Source organism: Garra rufa, chromosome 5 (genome assembly GCF_049309525.1).
Source record: "Garra rufa chromosome 5, GarRuf1.0, whole genome shotgun sequence".
Classification (NCBI taxonomy): Eukaryota; Metazoa; Chordata; class Actinopteri; order Cypriniformes; family Cyprinidae; genus Garra; species Garra rufa.
In genome coordinates this window covers 52,803,965-52,818,584 of record NC_133365.1, presented here as the reverse complement: position 1 = coordinate 52,818,584, position 14,620 = coordinate 52,803,965, and the positions used below count along the sequence as shown (strand labels likewise).

At 27.9% G+C, this 14,620-nt stretch overlaps 2 protein-coding genes across 2 annotated transcripts in view; one reads left to right on the top strand and one right to left on the bottom strand.

Annotated features, from left to right (window-relative positions):
- Positions 1 to 740: 740 nt before the first annotated feature.
- Positions 741 to 5,313, bottom strand: LOC141335584 (RPA-interacting protein A-like). Its single transcript, XM_073841091.1, has 7 exons — positions 5,144 to 5,313; positions 4,405 to 4,590; positions 3,028 to 3,100; positions 2,754 to 2,868; positions 2,610 to 2,673; positions 1,181 to 1,321; positions 741 to 1,070 (listed from the first exon to the last, which is right to left on the bottom strand). Exons 1-7 carry the CDS (start codon positions 5,213 to 5,215, stop codon positions 1,041 to 1,043), a joined length of 681 nt encoding a protein of 226 aa, XP_073697192.1. The 5' UTR covers positions 5,216 to 5,313; the 3' UTR covers positions 741 to 1,040.
- Positions 5,314 to 8,144: 2,831 nt separating this feature from the next.
- LOC141334912 (carbohydrate-responsive element-binding protein-like) overlaps positions 8,145 to 14,620 on the top strand; it is a 31,360-nt gene continuing 24,884 nt past the window's right edge. Inside the window, exon 1 of the mRNA XM_073840138.1 lies at positions 8,145 to 8,655. Within this exon, the coding sequence (XP_073696239.1) occupies positions 8,318 to 8,655 (338 nt within the window). The 5' untranslated portion in view covers positions 8,145 to 8,317. The remainder of the gene's footprint in view (positions 8,656 to 14,620) is intronic.

The following is a 14,620-nucleotide window of genomic DNA, read 5'->3' as shown; positions in this document are numbered from 1 at the left end:
AAAAATGATTTGAAAACGGTATTTTTCAATGGTTGCAGATATAACACAATTTACCATACACTTGGACTTGGATCCATTAAAAAATGAGAAAGTAATTTTTAATAAACTTTTATTTTTTTGTATGTGGAAGAGGATCAAAACCCTTTTGGTTCACCCAAACAAATCAAATGAGGCTCTATGTATTGGCTAGCATTTCCATAAAATGATTAGTGTAATAAAAGTAAAATGTGACCCTGGACCACAAAATCAGTCACTTTTAAAGAAAAATTTAGATTATATATTATCTGAAAGCTGAATAAGATTTCCATTGATTTATGGTTTGATAGGACAATATTTGACTGAGGTGCAACTATTAGAAAATCTGCAATTTGAGGATGCAAAAAAAAAAAAAAAAATATTTGACCAAATAAAGTTCTTAGCAATGCATATTACTAAACAGAAATTAAGTTTTGATATTTACGGTAGGAAATTTACAAAATATCTTAGTAGAATATGACCTTTACTTAATATCCTAATGATTTTTAGCATAAAAAAAAAAATTGTGAAACATACAGTGTATTTTAGCTAATGCTACAAATATACCCATGCTACTTAAGACTGGTTTTGAAAAAAAAAATGAATATATTAATCAGCATCAAGAAATATCACCACAAAACACTTTCATATTACTTGAAAACAATATTATTGAGAATTAGAAGTGGTTACCTGCAAGATTTACATTAAAACACCAAAAATCATGCTATTGCTTAAATATGCTTTTATTTCTGATTTCGAGGTAAAATGACATGGACAAAAGTGACAAGCTTTGTGAGATTTCGGCTATAACAGCTTATGGATAAATGCACGGCTGTGAGCATTTAAAACTCATGCACTCAATAGCAGATTGAAGATTAGACACATCAAGAGTTTAATTTGCACTTCTGTGCCTTTACATTATGACTGGTGAATTGAAAGTTAAAAATAATTCTTTATTTCACAGAAATAATATATTCACAACATTTAAAACATCCATCAGACTCTCTGGCGTGTGGATGAACAGCTCACAGGACGACAGACAGATAGTCACACACCTGCAAACAACAAAAACATGCATGAACAACAGCTTTCAGGTCGATCTAAAGAGTTCAAATGAATTTAATTACGATAAGAAAGCAAACATGAATGTAAACCATATGAACACCTTGCAGCTGATCATGAGGTTTGGTGATCCGTCAGTGTTGAAGGCCATAGAGAAGGTTGGATTGTGAAGACAATCCTCCATGTGCTCCGTGACGCGTTGTTCTAGTAGATTCTGCAAAACCTCAGATGTAACGTTCCTACCCTGTGGAGACACGGGAGGAAATGCTCAAAAAATAAATCAAAGTAAACTGTTTAAGTGAAATGACTCAGGCTATGCTCGGGGTTATTAGTTTAATAATAAAAATAAATTTTTGAAGATAAAATAAAAATAAAATCCCAATAAAACTGATATAGACATACACCCCTAACCATGGGCAAACAAACTCAAATTTGTACTACTTTTTTTTTTTTTAATTGGATTATATTTTTTAAAGATGAATTAAATTATTAATGTTTTATGCCTTGCTCTTTTTTTCCACATGCCTATCAAGTTTGAGATATTGGGCTTTTCGGTTTTTCAGTGTTTTTTCAGACTAGTGTTAAGAAAACATCCAAAAAACAGTTGTGTCAATAGATTTCACTTATAATACATACTGTAAAACTTCAGTAGCACTTACACACACCAAACTTTACATTTTAATTCTGTCTATATCCTGAAGGTTTTTACAGAGGGATTTGTTCATATAGCTTGATTTTATACAACTTTTTTTTTGGGGGGGGGGGGGGGGAATAAAAAGTGTTTCCTGTCTGTTCTTTCTGAATTATGCTGTGATGAAATGAGATTCCCAAAATCCCCACTGTAAAAACTCCTCTGTAATATGTCAGAAGAATGTAACAATCTTAAAACGGACTTGATCCGGTGTTTAGATTTTTGTATTTGCAAATTAGCGCACATTTCATTAATTACTGGCTCTTTTGCATATTTAAACCTAACATTCTAGAAAACATGTAATACAAAAAATGTTTGCAATTATCAAAGTAAATGAACCAACTGGGTAAGTACAGTGATAACTATTAGTTACATTTTTCCACCATTCACCTGCAGTGTCTCGTCTTAATGCAGTTTAAATCATAAATCGAGAACAATTTAGCACACAGTATAACTTTTCATAAATCCCTATAAATTGTAAAAACTGTCAGTCTCATCAGCTCAGCTGATTAGACATGCTTTCTTGATTATAAAAAAATACAGAAATTCAAAAAAAAATAAAAAAATAAAAATAATAATAATAATAATAATAATTAAAAAAAATATATATAAAATAAAAAAATAAAAAATAAATAAATAAAATAAAAATAAAAAATAAATAAATAAAAATATATAATATATAAATATATATAAATGCACAGCAGTGACTGCTGACCTATGGAAGCCCGTTTCTGAGTAATTGCAACTTTTTAATCTCAAAATTCTGACAGAAAAAAGTCAGAATTGTGAGGTAAGTGACAATAACCAGCTTTACTGAGTAAGGTGCTGTGCGACTACTTACAACTGTGTTAACGTAAAGGCCACATGCGCACGATGTGAAATGACTGTTGACCGTCAGATTGTTCCTGCAGATACAGAGAAATACATTATATACATTATTAAGAAGGACTGGTTTAGCAGGGGATTGTTTACGGCAAGCACTTACGCGTGGCATACGGGGCATATGATCTGTCCGGACGTCTCCATTCCGTCCAACACTGAGTCTATATACTTCTCTTCGTACCGCATGCTGTTATTATATTCCTCCAGAATCAACAGCTCTAAAGGAGGAGAAACACACTCAAATTGAATCCCAAATATTAACATTTAACACTTCTTACCAATGCAATTTCAGCATTCATTAGCACAAATTGTACATTTTCTGACATTTCCAAGTTGTGACCTGATATACGGAGAGAAAAAGAGCATGCTGATGTAACCTTGTGCTATGAGCTCCTGCTGAATTTCCTCAAATGCTGAAAGTTCATCAAACTCCTGCAGTGCGGTGTACACCTGAGGAGTGAAAACACACACATTCATCCACAAATGGCACTGTCTTTATTTATTTAGTCACTGTTATGTCCACTGTAGCTCTCAACAGATACATCTTGGGCCAAGTTTGAATGGCAAAAATGAGATTTGAGAGCAGATGAGAAATATTTTCAGTGAATAATTAAACTGGGGTTGACGAAGATGTACATAACTGTAAATGTATTGTATAAACATTATGAAAACAGCATGTCTCTGACATTAATCAAGCTTAACTTGATATGTTATGTAACTCCCATACAGTGTTATACACTACCACTTAAATGTTTCTAACAGTAAGGTTTTTTATTTTTTTTAATGTTCTGCTCAACAAACCTTTTTTTTTTAATCAAAAGTACATCAAAAACAGTAAAACTCAGAAATATTTGTAACATTTAATATAACTTTTCTATTTGAATACCTTTTAAAATTTAATTTGTTATTTCAAAGCTGAATTTTTAGCATCGATACTCTAGTCACATGATCCTTCAGAAATTTTTCTAATAGTCTGATTTGCTGCTAAAAAGACATTTATTATTATTATTATTATTATTATTATTATTATTATGCTTAAAACAGCGGAGTAGAATTTTCTTCAGGTTTCTTTGATGAATAGAAAGATCAAAAACATTTATCTAAAACAGAACTACTTTGTAACATTATAAATGCCTACCATCAATTTCTTTTGATCAATTTAAAGGATCCTTGCTAAATAAAATAAAATAAATAAAATAATGATTTCAAGCTTTTGAATGCTCTAGTGTATAATGTTACAGTAGATTAATGCTAATCTTTGGATCTTTCTATTCATCAAAGAATCCTGAAAAAAATTGTACTTGACTATTTTAAATATTGATAATGATACAATGATTTCTGAAGGACCATGTGACATTGAAGATTAGAGTAATGATGCTGAAAATTCAGCTTTGATCACAAGAATATTATTAATATATTATATTATATTATGTGATAAAAATATATAAACTTTACTGTTTTTGCTCCATTTTGGACCAAATAAATGCAAACTTGGTGACCGGAAGAGACTTCTTTAAAAACCCTACTGTTCAAAACCTTTTGACTGGTAGCGCGTGTATATACATATATAATTTAAATAAATAAATTATTTATAGCAATATAAATATCCTAAGGACACATGCATATAATGCTTTTAAGTCCTTTTGGAGTTTACAACCCCTTGATCACTGTCTTTTTCTCCTGTATAAAGCTGATGGAATGACATGAGGATTTTCATGTCTGAAAGCTTTTACAAAACATTGGTCAATACACACATCTCTGATGCCGTTTTCGTTCCAGAGCGATGGGAGACTCTGGTTGGACGACTGTAACGCGCTCCATTCCTCCTCCATCACCTCCTGCACGAGCAGCGAGTGTTTCGATCCACCCGAATCCTCTCCCATATGTCTGAACTTCTCCAGTAACCTCAACCGGCTGTTCTTCAACCGCTCCACACAGCGCTGGGGACACACATCACACCATTATATGATCACTTTAGTGTCCCTAAGTCTCTCAAAACACACTGCTGGTCGTTCCTGTGGTGAAATTAAAAGTGGAATATAATGATGTGACAAAACCAACTCCTTGTGTCCAAAACCTGTACTTTGCATGGAAATTATATTAAATTGAATAGATGTATAGAACGTAGAAATTAAAATAAGAAATCAACCATGCAAAATGATCATTTACAGTCCACATTATTTAGTTTCACTGGGTTTATTTGAACCATTTTCTCTTTTATGGCACATATTTATCCACATCAGAACTTGGTGGTCTGGGGAAGTGTTTTGGTTGGCATAGACAAGGTTCTGAGAGACTTGGAAATATACATTTTTTTATTGCCATGAGGAAAAAAGTTATCACTTATTCTCAGACGGAATAAAGGAGTAACAGGAATAAGTAAGTAAAAGTGGAAATGGCATCAAAACAATGTCTAATAAACATATATAACCTGGACTGTTAACAACTTTTATGAGATTCTCTAGCAAAGAAGCAAGTAAACACGACACTTACCTTCCGGTATGTTTCTTTCCATGGTGGAGTCGTGCCTTTGTACATGGACCTGTGTCTTTGTACCGCGTCCATAGTTCACCTAAACTAAAAGTTATACTTCAAGTAGAGCTCAAACACTGAAAACAAGAAAATAAAACCAGCAGCTGGTCGCCAATCAGCGGCTTTTAACCTTCCGCTTACGTCACACATACCCGGACGTTGTTTCAACGCGCATGGGATTTGTAGTCCATAAACTCTCCGAGCGAGTCTATAAAACTTATTTAGTCACATTTAATATTATTATCATTATTTTATTGTTGTATATTTTAGACTAATTTTTTTAACTTAATTTCCTTTATTTATTTTTTAATTAAGATTGTTACGATTTTGTCTTTGTGATAAATACAACATGTAGCCTATTAATTTTTAAATAAATATCGAAATTTAAATAAATATAGATCTAGACAATATTTATATTTGATATAATGTCTTTATTTTCATTTTATTGAAATGAATTATTTTACCTTTTGTAAAACACATTCAAAACACATGCTACCTTTTAAATTATATTTTAATTAATTGTATTTTTTTGTCTTTGTGATAAATATAAAATATAAACTAATAATTTTAAAAGAACTATATAAATTAAAATAAATATAATTCAAGATAATATTTATATTTCACATAATTTTTTTTCATTTTATTAAATTCAATTATTTTACCTTTTGTGAAACACATTATTCTGAATTAGTACCTTAGTTCTAAAATGTTACCTTGTTTGAATGAAAAAGAATTTTAATTATATTTCAATTCATTTTAATTATTTTGTCTTTGTGATAATTATAAAATATAGCCTATTGATTTTTTAAATATAAATAAAGACAATATTTATATTTCACATAATGTCTTTATTTTCATTTTATTAGATTTAATTATTTTACCTTTTGTGAAACACATTATTCTGAATCAATACTTTAATTCTAAAATTTTACCTTGTTTGAATGATTTTTTTTAAATAAATTTTAATTAATTCAATTAAAATTATTTTTTGTCTTTGTAATTAATATTACATCTAGCCTAATAATTTTAAAATAAATATCTGAATGAAAGAAATATAAAGCAAGACAATATTTATATTTCACATAATATGTCTTTATTTTCATTTTATTAAATTGAATTATTTTACCTTTTGTTAAACAGATTATTTCAAATCAGTGCCTTAGTTCTAAAATGTTACAATTTGTTTGCATAAAAAATCAATTTAATTATATTTTAATTAATTTTAATTATTTTTGCCTTTGTAAAAAATATAGCCTATTAATTTAAAATAAATATCGAAATTAAAATAAATATAGATCAAGACAATATTTATATTTGACATAATTTGTCTTTATTTTCATTTTATTAAAATTAATTGTTTTACCTTTTGTGAAACACATTGTTCCGAATCAGTACCTTAGTTCTAAAATATTACCTTTTGTTTGCATGAAAAATAATTTTAATTATATTTTAATTATTTTTTTGTCTTGGTGATAAATGCAAAATATAACCTAATAATTTTAAAATAAATATCGTAATAAATAAATATAGATCAAAACAATATTAATATTTCAGATAATATATCTTTATTTTAATTTTATTAAATGTAATTATTTTACCTTTATTATAATTATTTATTTTATATACACACACACACACACACACACACACATATATATATATATATATATATATTATTATCTTGATTTATATTAATTTTAATTGTAATATTTATTCTGAAACGAATAGGCTATATACTGTACATACATATATATATATATATATATATATATATATATATATATATATAAAACACACACACACACACACACACACACACACACACACACACACACACACACACACACACACACACACACACACACCGTATATAGCCTATTCATTTTAAAATAAATATTACAATTAAAATTAATATAAATCAAGATAATATATTTATATTTCACATAACATATCTTTATTTTCATTGTATAAAATATAATTATTTTACCTTTTGTTGGACACATTATTCCGAATCTAAAATATTACCTTTTGTTTGCATGAAAAATAATTTTAATTATATTTTAATTATTCTTTTGTCTTGGTGATGAATGCAAAATATAACCTAATAATTTTAAAATAAATATCGTAATAAATAAATATAGATCAAAACAATATTTATATTTCAGATAATATATCTTTATTTTAATTTTATTAAATGTAATTATTTTACCTTTTGTTAGACACATTCCAAATCAGTACCATTTAAAATGTTACCTTTTGTTTGAATGCAAATTTTTTTTATTATATTTTAATTAATTTTAATTATTTTTGTCTTTCTGATATATATATATACATACACACACACACACACACACACACACACACACACCGTATATAGCCTATTCATTTTAAAATAAATATTACAATTAAAATTAATATAAATCAAGATAATATATTTATATTTCACATAACATATCTTTATTTTCATTGTATAAAATATAATTATTTTACCTTTTGTTGGACACATTATTCCGAATCTAAAATGTTACCTTTTGTGTGCATGAAAAATAATTTTAATTATATTTTAATTCATTTGAATTATTTTTGTCTTTCTGATATATATACATATACATATATATATACATACATTTCGAATTAGTACCTTCTGAAAAGATTTGCATGAAAACAATTTTAATTATAAAAAAAATTGATACAAAGTATAAATCATAATTATTTCTAATTTTTTTTATACAAACATAACAATTTACAGATCCATTTACTAGATATGTACAAAAACATGTATATTCAAAAATACTAGGACATATTTAAAAATGACTAGAACATATTTACTGATCAGAAAGACTCCTACTAGTAATGTCATCTAATAATAGCAATATGCAGAGCACATCAATAGCTGGGACAGAGATCAACTCTTACATAATTGTGCTCGAGTTACGACGGCCTCAGGCTGCCAGAGTCTGAAACAGCTCAATGCAGCGTTTTAATCAGTGAGTTTTGATCATTTTATCACGCTTGATCTTTGACCTGGGCGCTGCGTACTAAGTATGCAGTGGAGTAGAGCCTACAGCGCGCCTCCTCAGGCGTTTTTCATAGTGAACTGCATTTGACCGGTGTGATAGGACTAGACCAGCAGCAATGGCAAAGGCAGAGTACTCAGAAACCGCAGAGCCCAGTCAAATCGTACCGGATTCAGAGTCCGATTCGGATCCGGATGACCACTTGCCAAGTGTGGACGCCGGAGCGGGATCCGGATCAGTCCGGCGGACTCAGGTGATCCACAGCGGACATTTCATGGTGTCTTCGCCGCACAGCGACTCAGTCAGGAGGAGATCCGCAGCTCTTTATAATTCAGATTTTGACAGCGTTAATAAACCGGATTGCCAGACCTACAGTTTCGGTCCGTTGAGCTCCAGACGGCTAAGCATTGATCCTACTCTCACGCGCCTGTTTGAATGCATGACACTGGCGTACAGGTAAAACAAACCTATCATTTACCTCAGATTTACTTTACTTTAACGTCTGCTGAACTATAAAGTAAAGATTCACCTCATGCTAATGTTTACTTTATTATAAAATAGTTAAAATACTCCTCACGGCAGTGTTTACACAACTGTAAAACTAGCAGCTAGCATAATTTTACCTCACTGAACTTAAACCTCGGTGCAATGTTTACATAACTCTAAAACCGTTAAAATATATATAATTTACTATTTAAGTCAAATTTACCTCACTGTAATTTAAGTTTACAGTTGAATTTTTTTTAATTGTAATGAGGTAAAAGCAAATTAAGGTTGTAATGTATCTGTTGTTTAATTGTTTTATAATATTAATAATATAAGTTACATACTGTTACATACAAAATATGTTACTTATCCTCTGTTAAGTAACAAAATTCACCACATTACAGTGTTTATATTGTTATATATTGAAATTAAAATAAATATAGATCAAGATAATATTTACATTTCATAGAATGTCTTTATTTTTATTTTATTAAATTTAACACATTATTACGAACCAGTACCTTAGTTATAAAATGTTACCTTTGGTTTACATGAAACATAATTTTAATTATATTTAAATTATTTTTTATTATTTTTGTCTTTGTGATAAATATAAAATATAGCCTATTCATTTGAAAAGAAATATCGAAATTAAAATAAATATAAAGACAATATTTATATTTCACAGAATGTCTACATTTTCATTTTATTAAATGTAGTAATTTTACCTTTTGTTAGACACATTGTTCTGAATCAGTACTTTAGTTCTAAAATGTTACCTGTTGTTTGCATGAAAAATAATTTTAATTATATTTTAATATAATTAAATATAATTTTATATTTTAATATTTTAATATAATTAAATATAATTTTGTATTTTTATATTTTTATTTTTTAATATAATTAAATATAATTTTATATTTTAATATTTTAATATAATTAAATATAATTTTGTATTTTTATATTTTTATTTTTTAATATAATTAAATATAATTTTATATTTTAATATTTTATATTTTAATATAATTAAATATTTAATTATATTTTAATTTAATTATTTTAATTATTTTTGTATTTGTGATAAATATAATATATAGCCTTTTAATTAAAAAAAAATCGAAATATCGAAAAATAATTTTAATTATATTTAATTATTTTAATTGTTTTAGTCTTTGTGATAAATATAAAATATAGCCTATTGATTTTAAAAGAAATATCTAAATTAAAATAAACATAGATCAAGACATAATGTGTCTTTATTTTCATTTTATTACGTTTAATTAATTTACTTTTTGTTAGATACATTATTATGTATCAGTACCTTAGTTCTAAAATATTACCTTTTGTTTGCATGAAAAATAATTTTAATTATATATTAATTAATTTTAATTATTTTTGTCTTGTGCTAAATATTAAATCTAGCCTATTAATATTAAAAGAAATATCAAATTTTAAATAAATCTAGATAAAGACAATATTTATATTTCACATAATGTCTTTATTTTAATTTTATTACATTTATTTCATTACACTGTAATTCAAGTTTACAGTTGAATTTGTTTAATAGTAGTGAGGTAAAAGCAAATTAAGGTTGTAATGTATCTGTTGTTTAATTGTTGTATAATAATATACTTACTGTTACATACAAAATATTAACAAAATTCAACACATCACAGTGTTTATTTTGTTATAAAAATACACATAGTTTATATTGTTTAACTACATATAATTTACTATTTAACTTACATTTGACCTCATTGGTGCATTTGACCTCAATTGTACAATAATAGAAATTGTTACAGAAAAAAATACTGCATTTGAATGTATACCTCAGTGAAATGTTTACATTAAGTGAAATTAACCTCATTACAATGCAATTTTTTTTATAAAAATTAAACTACAGATAATTTACAATTCCACTTCAATTCAACAAGTTCAGTGTATACCTCACTGAAATGTTTACACAAGTATACAACTGTTAAAGTGCATACTTTTATTTAAATGCAATTCATTTCATAACAGTGTGTATACTGATATAAAACAGTTACAATTTAACTTCAGTTTACCTCGCTGCAATGCATAAATTACTTTAAAGTTACAGATAAATTACAACATTGCATAACTTATATTTTGAGTAAAGTTTCACCTTATGGAAGTGTTTTATTGTTGTATAAAACAGGTAGAGTATGGATACATTTGAACAAATTTACACTTTTTGCATCATTCTGTTTTATTTTTGCAGACCTGTTGCATTTGGCTCAGTAAAAAGAATTATAAAATGTTATTATAAGAAATTAGTCAATCAAAAATTTTAAGCTTTTTAAGCATTGAAGTCTTTTATTCAATTTTTTTTTTTTTAATGCAAGTTAATAGAAATGTTATTAATAAAATAAAATTAATGAAATGTCACAGCAGTGGAAAGTGGGTGTGCGAGAGACTGAACTCAGGAAATGTACTAAATTCAGTCTTTCGAAACAGCTGTGAAATCCTTGACTGGGTTGAAAAAAAATTTGGACTTTGATAGGAGTTGGAAGACAAATGAGGTGAGAGTTACAGAGTAACGGGAGGAACCCATACCACTTTCTCCAAAACATACACAGATTAACCCACAATATTAGACAGAACTTTATTTTTTTTAGCTGTCTCAAAAGTTTACATACACCCTAGTTATTTTACCAAAATAAGAAGGATCATACAAAATGCATGTTAATTTTTTTATGTAGTAATGACCTGAATAAGATAGTTCACATAAAATACGTTTACATATAGTCCACCAGAAAATATAATAGTTCAATTTATAAAAATGGCCCCATTTGAGGTTTACACAAGGTTTTGTTTATGATTCCCTTGTTTGTTCTGAACAGTTCAACTGCCTGCTGTTCTTCAGAAAAATCCTTCAGGTCCCACAAATGATTTGGTTTTTCATTGTTTTTGTGTATTTGAACCCTTTCCAACTATGACTGCATGATTTTGAGATGCATCTTTTCACACTGAGGACAACTGAGGGACTCATATGCAACTATTAAAGAAGGTTCAAACACTCACTGATGCTCCAGAAGAAAAAAAAACTATGCATTAAGAGACAGGGGGTGAAAACTTTTGAATGGAATGAGGATGTGTACATTTTTCTTATTTTGCCTAAATATCTTTTTTTTTTTTTTTTTTTTTTTTTTTTCATTTAGTACGTCCCTTCAGAAGCTACAGAAGATACTTACATGTTCCCCAGAAGACAAAATAAGTTAAATTTACCATGATCTTCAAATTCAAAAAGTTTTCACCCCCTGGCCTAATGCACAGTTTTTCCTTCTGGAGCATCAGTGAGTGTTTGAACCTTCTGTTGTCCTCAGTGTGAAAAGATGAATCTCAAAATCATCCAGTCATTGTTGAAAAGGGTTCAAATACACAAAAATGCTGAAAAAACAAAGAATTTGTGGGACCTGAAGGATTTCTCTGAGAAACAGACACAAATAAGGGACTCATGAACAATTATCACTAAACAAAAAACACAGCTGTGGATCATTCAGGTAACAACACAGTATTAGGAGTCAAGTGTATGTAAACTTGAACTATTATTTTCTCTTGTGGACTATATTTTATGTCAGTAGGTCAGTACTAAATAAAAAATAACATGCATTTAGTATGATCCCTCTTATTTTGCTAAAATAATTAACATTCTGTATGTAAACGTTTGACTTCAACTGTATATTATTACGAGCCAGCTGTAACACGCTTGAATGTTTTAATTACTATATTGGGACATTCCTTTACATAATTCTGCTTTAAACCTTTATTGTTTGTAAGTATTTTGGGCCATTAAATGTTTTGAGTCTATCTGTGTTAAATGCCCTACACTTTAAGACTTTAAGGTTTACAGTGTTGCATTTACTTAAACATTTCATATACTTTGCTGTTTTCATATCCCAATAATAACACCAGACAAACCTTGTCAAAAGAGCCGGGAAAATTTCTACGCACTAGCTGTTGGAAATATATTGTGATGCAACCACAGTATGACTTTGGCTGCGCTTCAGGAGTAGTAATTTATGGCACACCAATCACCTGACGTCAGCTGAGACGAGGAATCATGTCAGCATAGAAAGGCTATCAAAAACAGCTGCTCGTATCGCCACATATAATGACAGTTGTTATTGGACGGTGAGAGATATCGTGCCATAAAAACACTATTGAGTGTTCTTTGGTATCATTAGTGGTAGTTGTTATGGTAAGCATCCCTATACTGATTACATTTGAACAAACCTTTAACCCTAAATATAAAACAATGCAACCACCCTAGAGTTTTGCATATGCGCCTCTCAAATTTCCTTCAGAAATGGTATAAACTCTAGTTCTCTTTGTTTTTGTTTTTTTGTCAAGCAGAATTTTCTAAAAAATAAAATTATAGTTATTTTAAAAAAGTAAAACAACTAAATTAGTTAAACAGATGAAATATTTTATCAGTTTACCTGTTTGTCATGTGATTATTATGTTGTTAAATTATTAAAATATTTATATATATTATATATAATATTATGAAATACTATATATAATATTATATTGAAATAATATATTTAAATTATTTTTAATATAAAACATGGTTTCATAAAATGGTTTAGTTTTAAGTTTATTTAATTCATTTAATTTTAAATTAATTTAATGTCAAATGAAAAGGAAAAATTATATGCAAATTAAAAACAATCAAAATCAAACACTTTACTAAAAAAATGTAATATTTTATTTGTTTACCTGCTTGTCATGTCATTAAAATGCATTATTGAAATTTTAATGAAAATATTGCAAGTATTGCAATATTTACTGTATACTGCATTATTGGAAATATATCGCAATAATGCAAAGCATGGTTTCCCAAACTAGTTTAGGGGGTTGAGAGGCAACTGCAGGGAGTTTAATAAGATTAATTAAATCATAAAAATTCAGTAAAGATTTAGTAAAAAAAATAATAAAAACATTAAAAAACAAAACAAAACAAAAAAATTAGTTCTTTAATGTACATGATTATTAACCAGCATCATAGACACATGAACATGTGAATGTGTTGTTGAATTATTAAAATATAAAATTTAAGTATTTTTAATGTGAATCATGGTTTCCCAAACTAGTGTAGGAGCTTGTGAGGGAACAGCAGGGAGATTAATTAAATAATACAAATTTACAATTTAAAATAGTAAAGATTTTAAAAAGGCAGTTTAATTAGAATTAAATTGTAAAAATGAATATAAATAAATCAAATCATACTAAAAAAGATCAAATATTTGATTTGTTCTTCTGCATTTCATTTCATGACTTATTCTGCAATATTTTACAAATATTCTTCCAAGTAGTTTTGGTTTGTAAAGAAACTGCAGGGAGTTTAATTTAATTTATCAATTCATAAAAATGTCAAATCAAAACGAATAAAGAATTTAAAAATTAAAACACTAAGGAAATATATTTAAATTAAAATTTTAAATGTAAAGAAAAAAAAAATTCAATTTCTAAATCTGCATTTCATTTAACAATTAACCAGCATCATAGAACTGTGAAAATGTTATAAAATTATTATATATTTTACATATTAATATTAAAACCTCAGAGGTGTTTGGCTGACAAAAAACCTCTGGAAGAAAATATTTTACTGCTTTCACCCACTTGTTTTAATCTACCCCTGCACTTAGGTGTATCCTAGAAGTGGCGTAAACAGGACAGAGGAAAAGACTTTTTATTTTATGTTTTCAGTTCGATGACGCCCTATCAGTGTTGTTTATTTGTCAGGGTTTGCTGTCATTCAAAGCCATATCCAACATTTTAGCAATCATTTTCACTGGACTCTTAGCAACTGAGTGAGCGCAGCACTCTTAGTTCACTTGTCTCTTGTTTTTAAAGGTTAAGTGCACTAGAGCCATCAGTAAATGGTGTAAAGTGCCATCAGAGTATGTGC

Coding starts and splice junctions, on each gene's coding strand:
- LOC141335584 (XM_073841091.1), bottom strand. CDS start 5,215: ATGGACGCGGTACAAAGACACAGGTCCATGTACAAAGGCACGACTCCA. Junction 4,591..5,143: donor GGAAAGAAACATACCGGAAG/GTAAGTGTCGTG, acceptor GTGTGTCCCCAG/CGCTGTGTGGAGCGGTTGAA. Junction 1,071..1,180: donor ACCTCATGATCAGCTGCAAG/GTGTTCATATGG, acceptor TGTTGTTTGCAG/GTGTGTGACTATCTGTCTGT.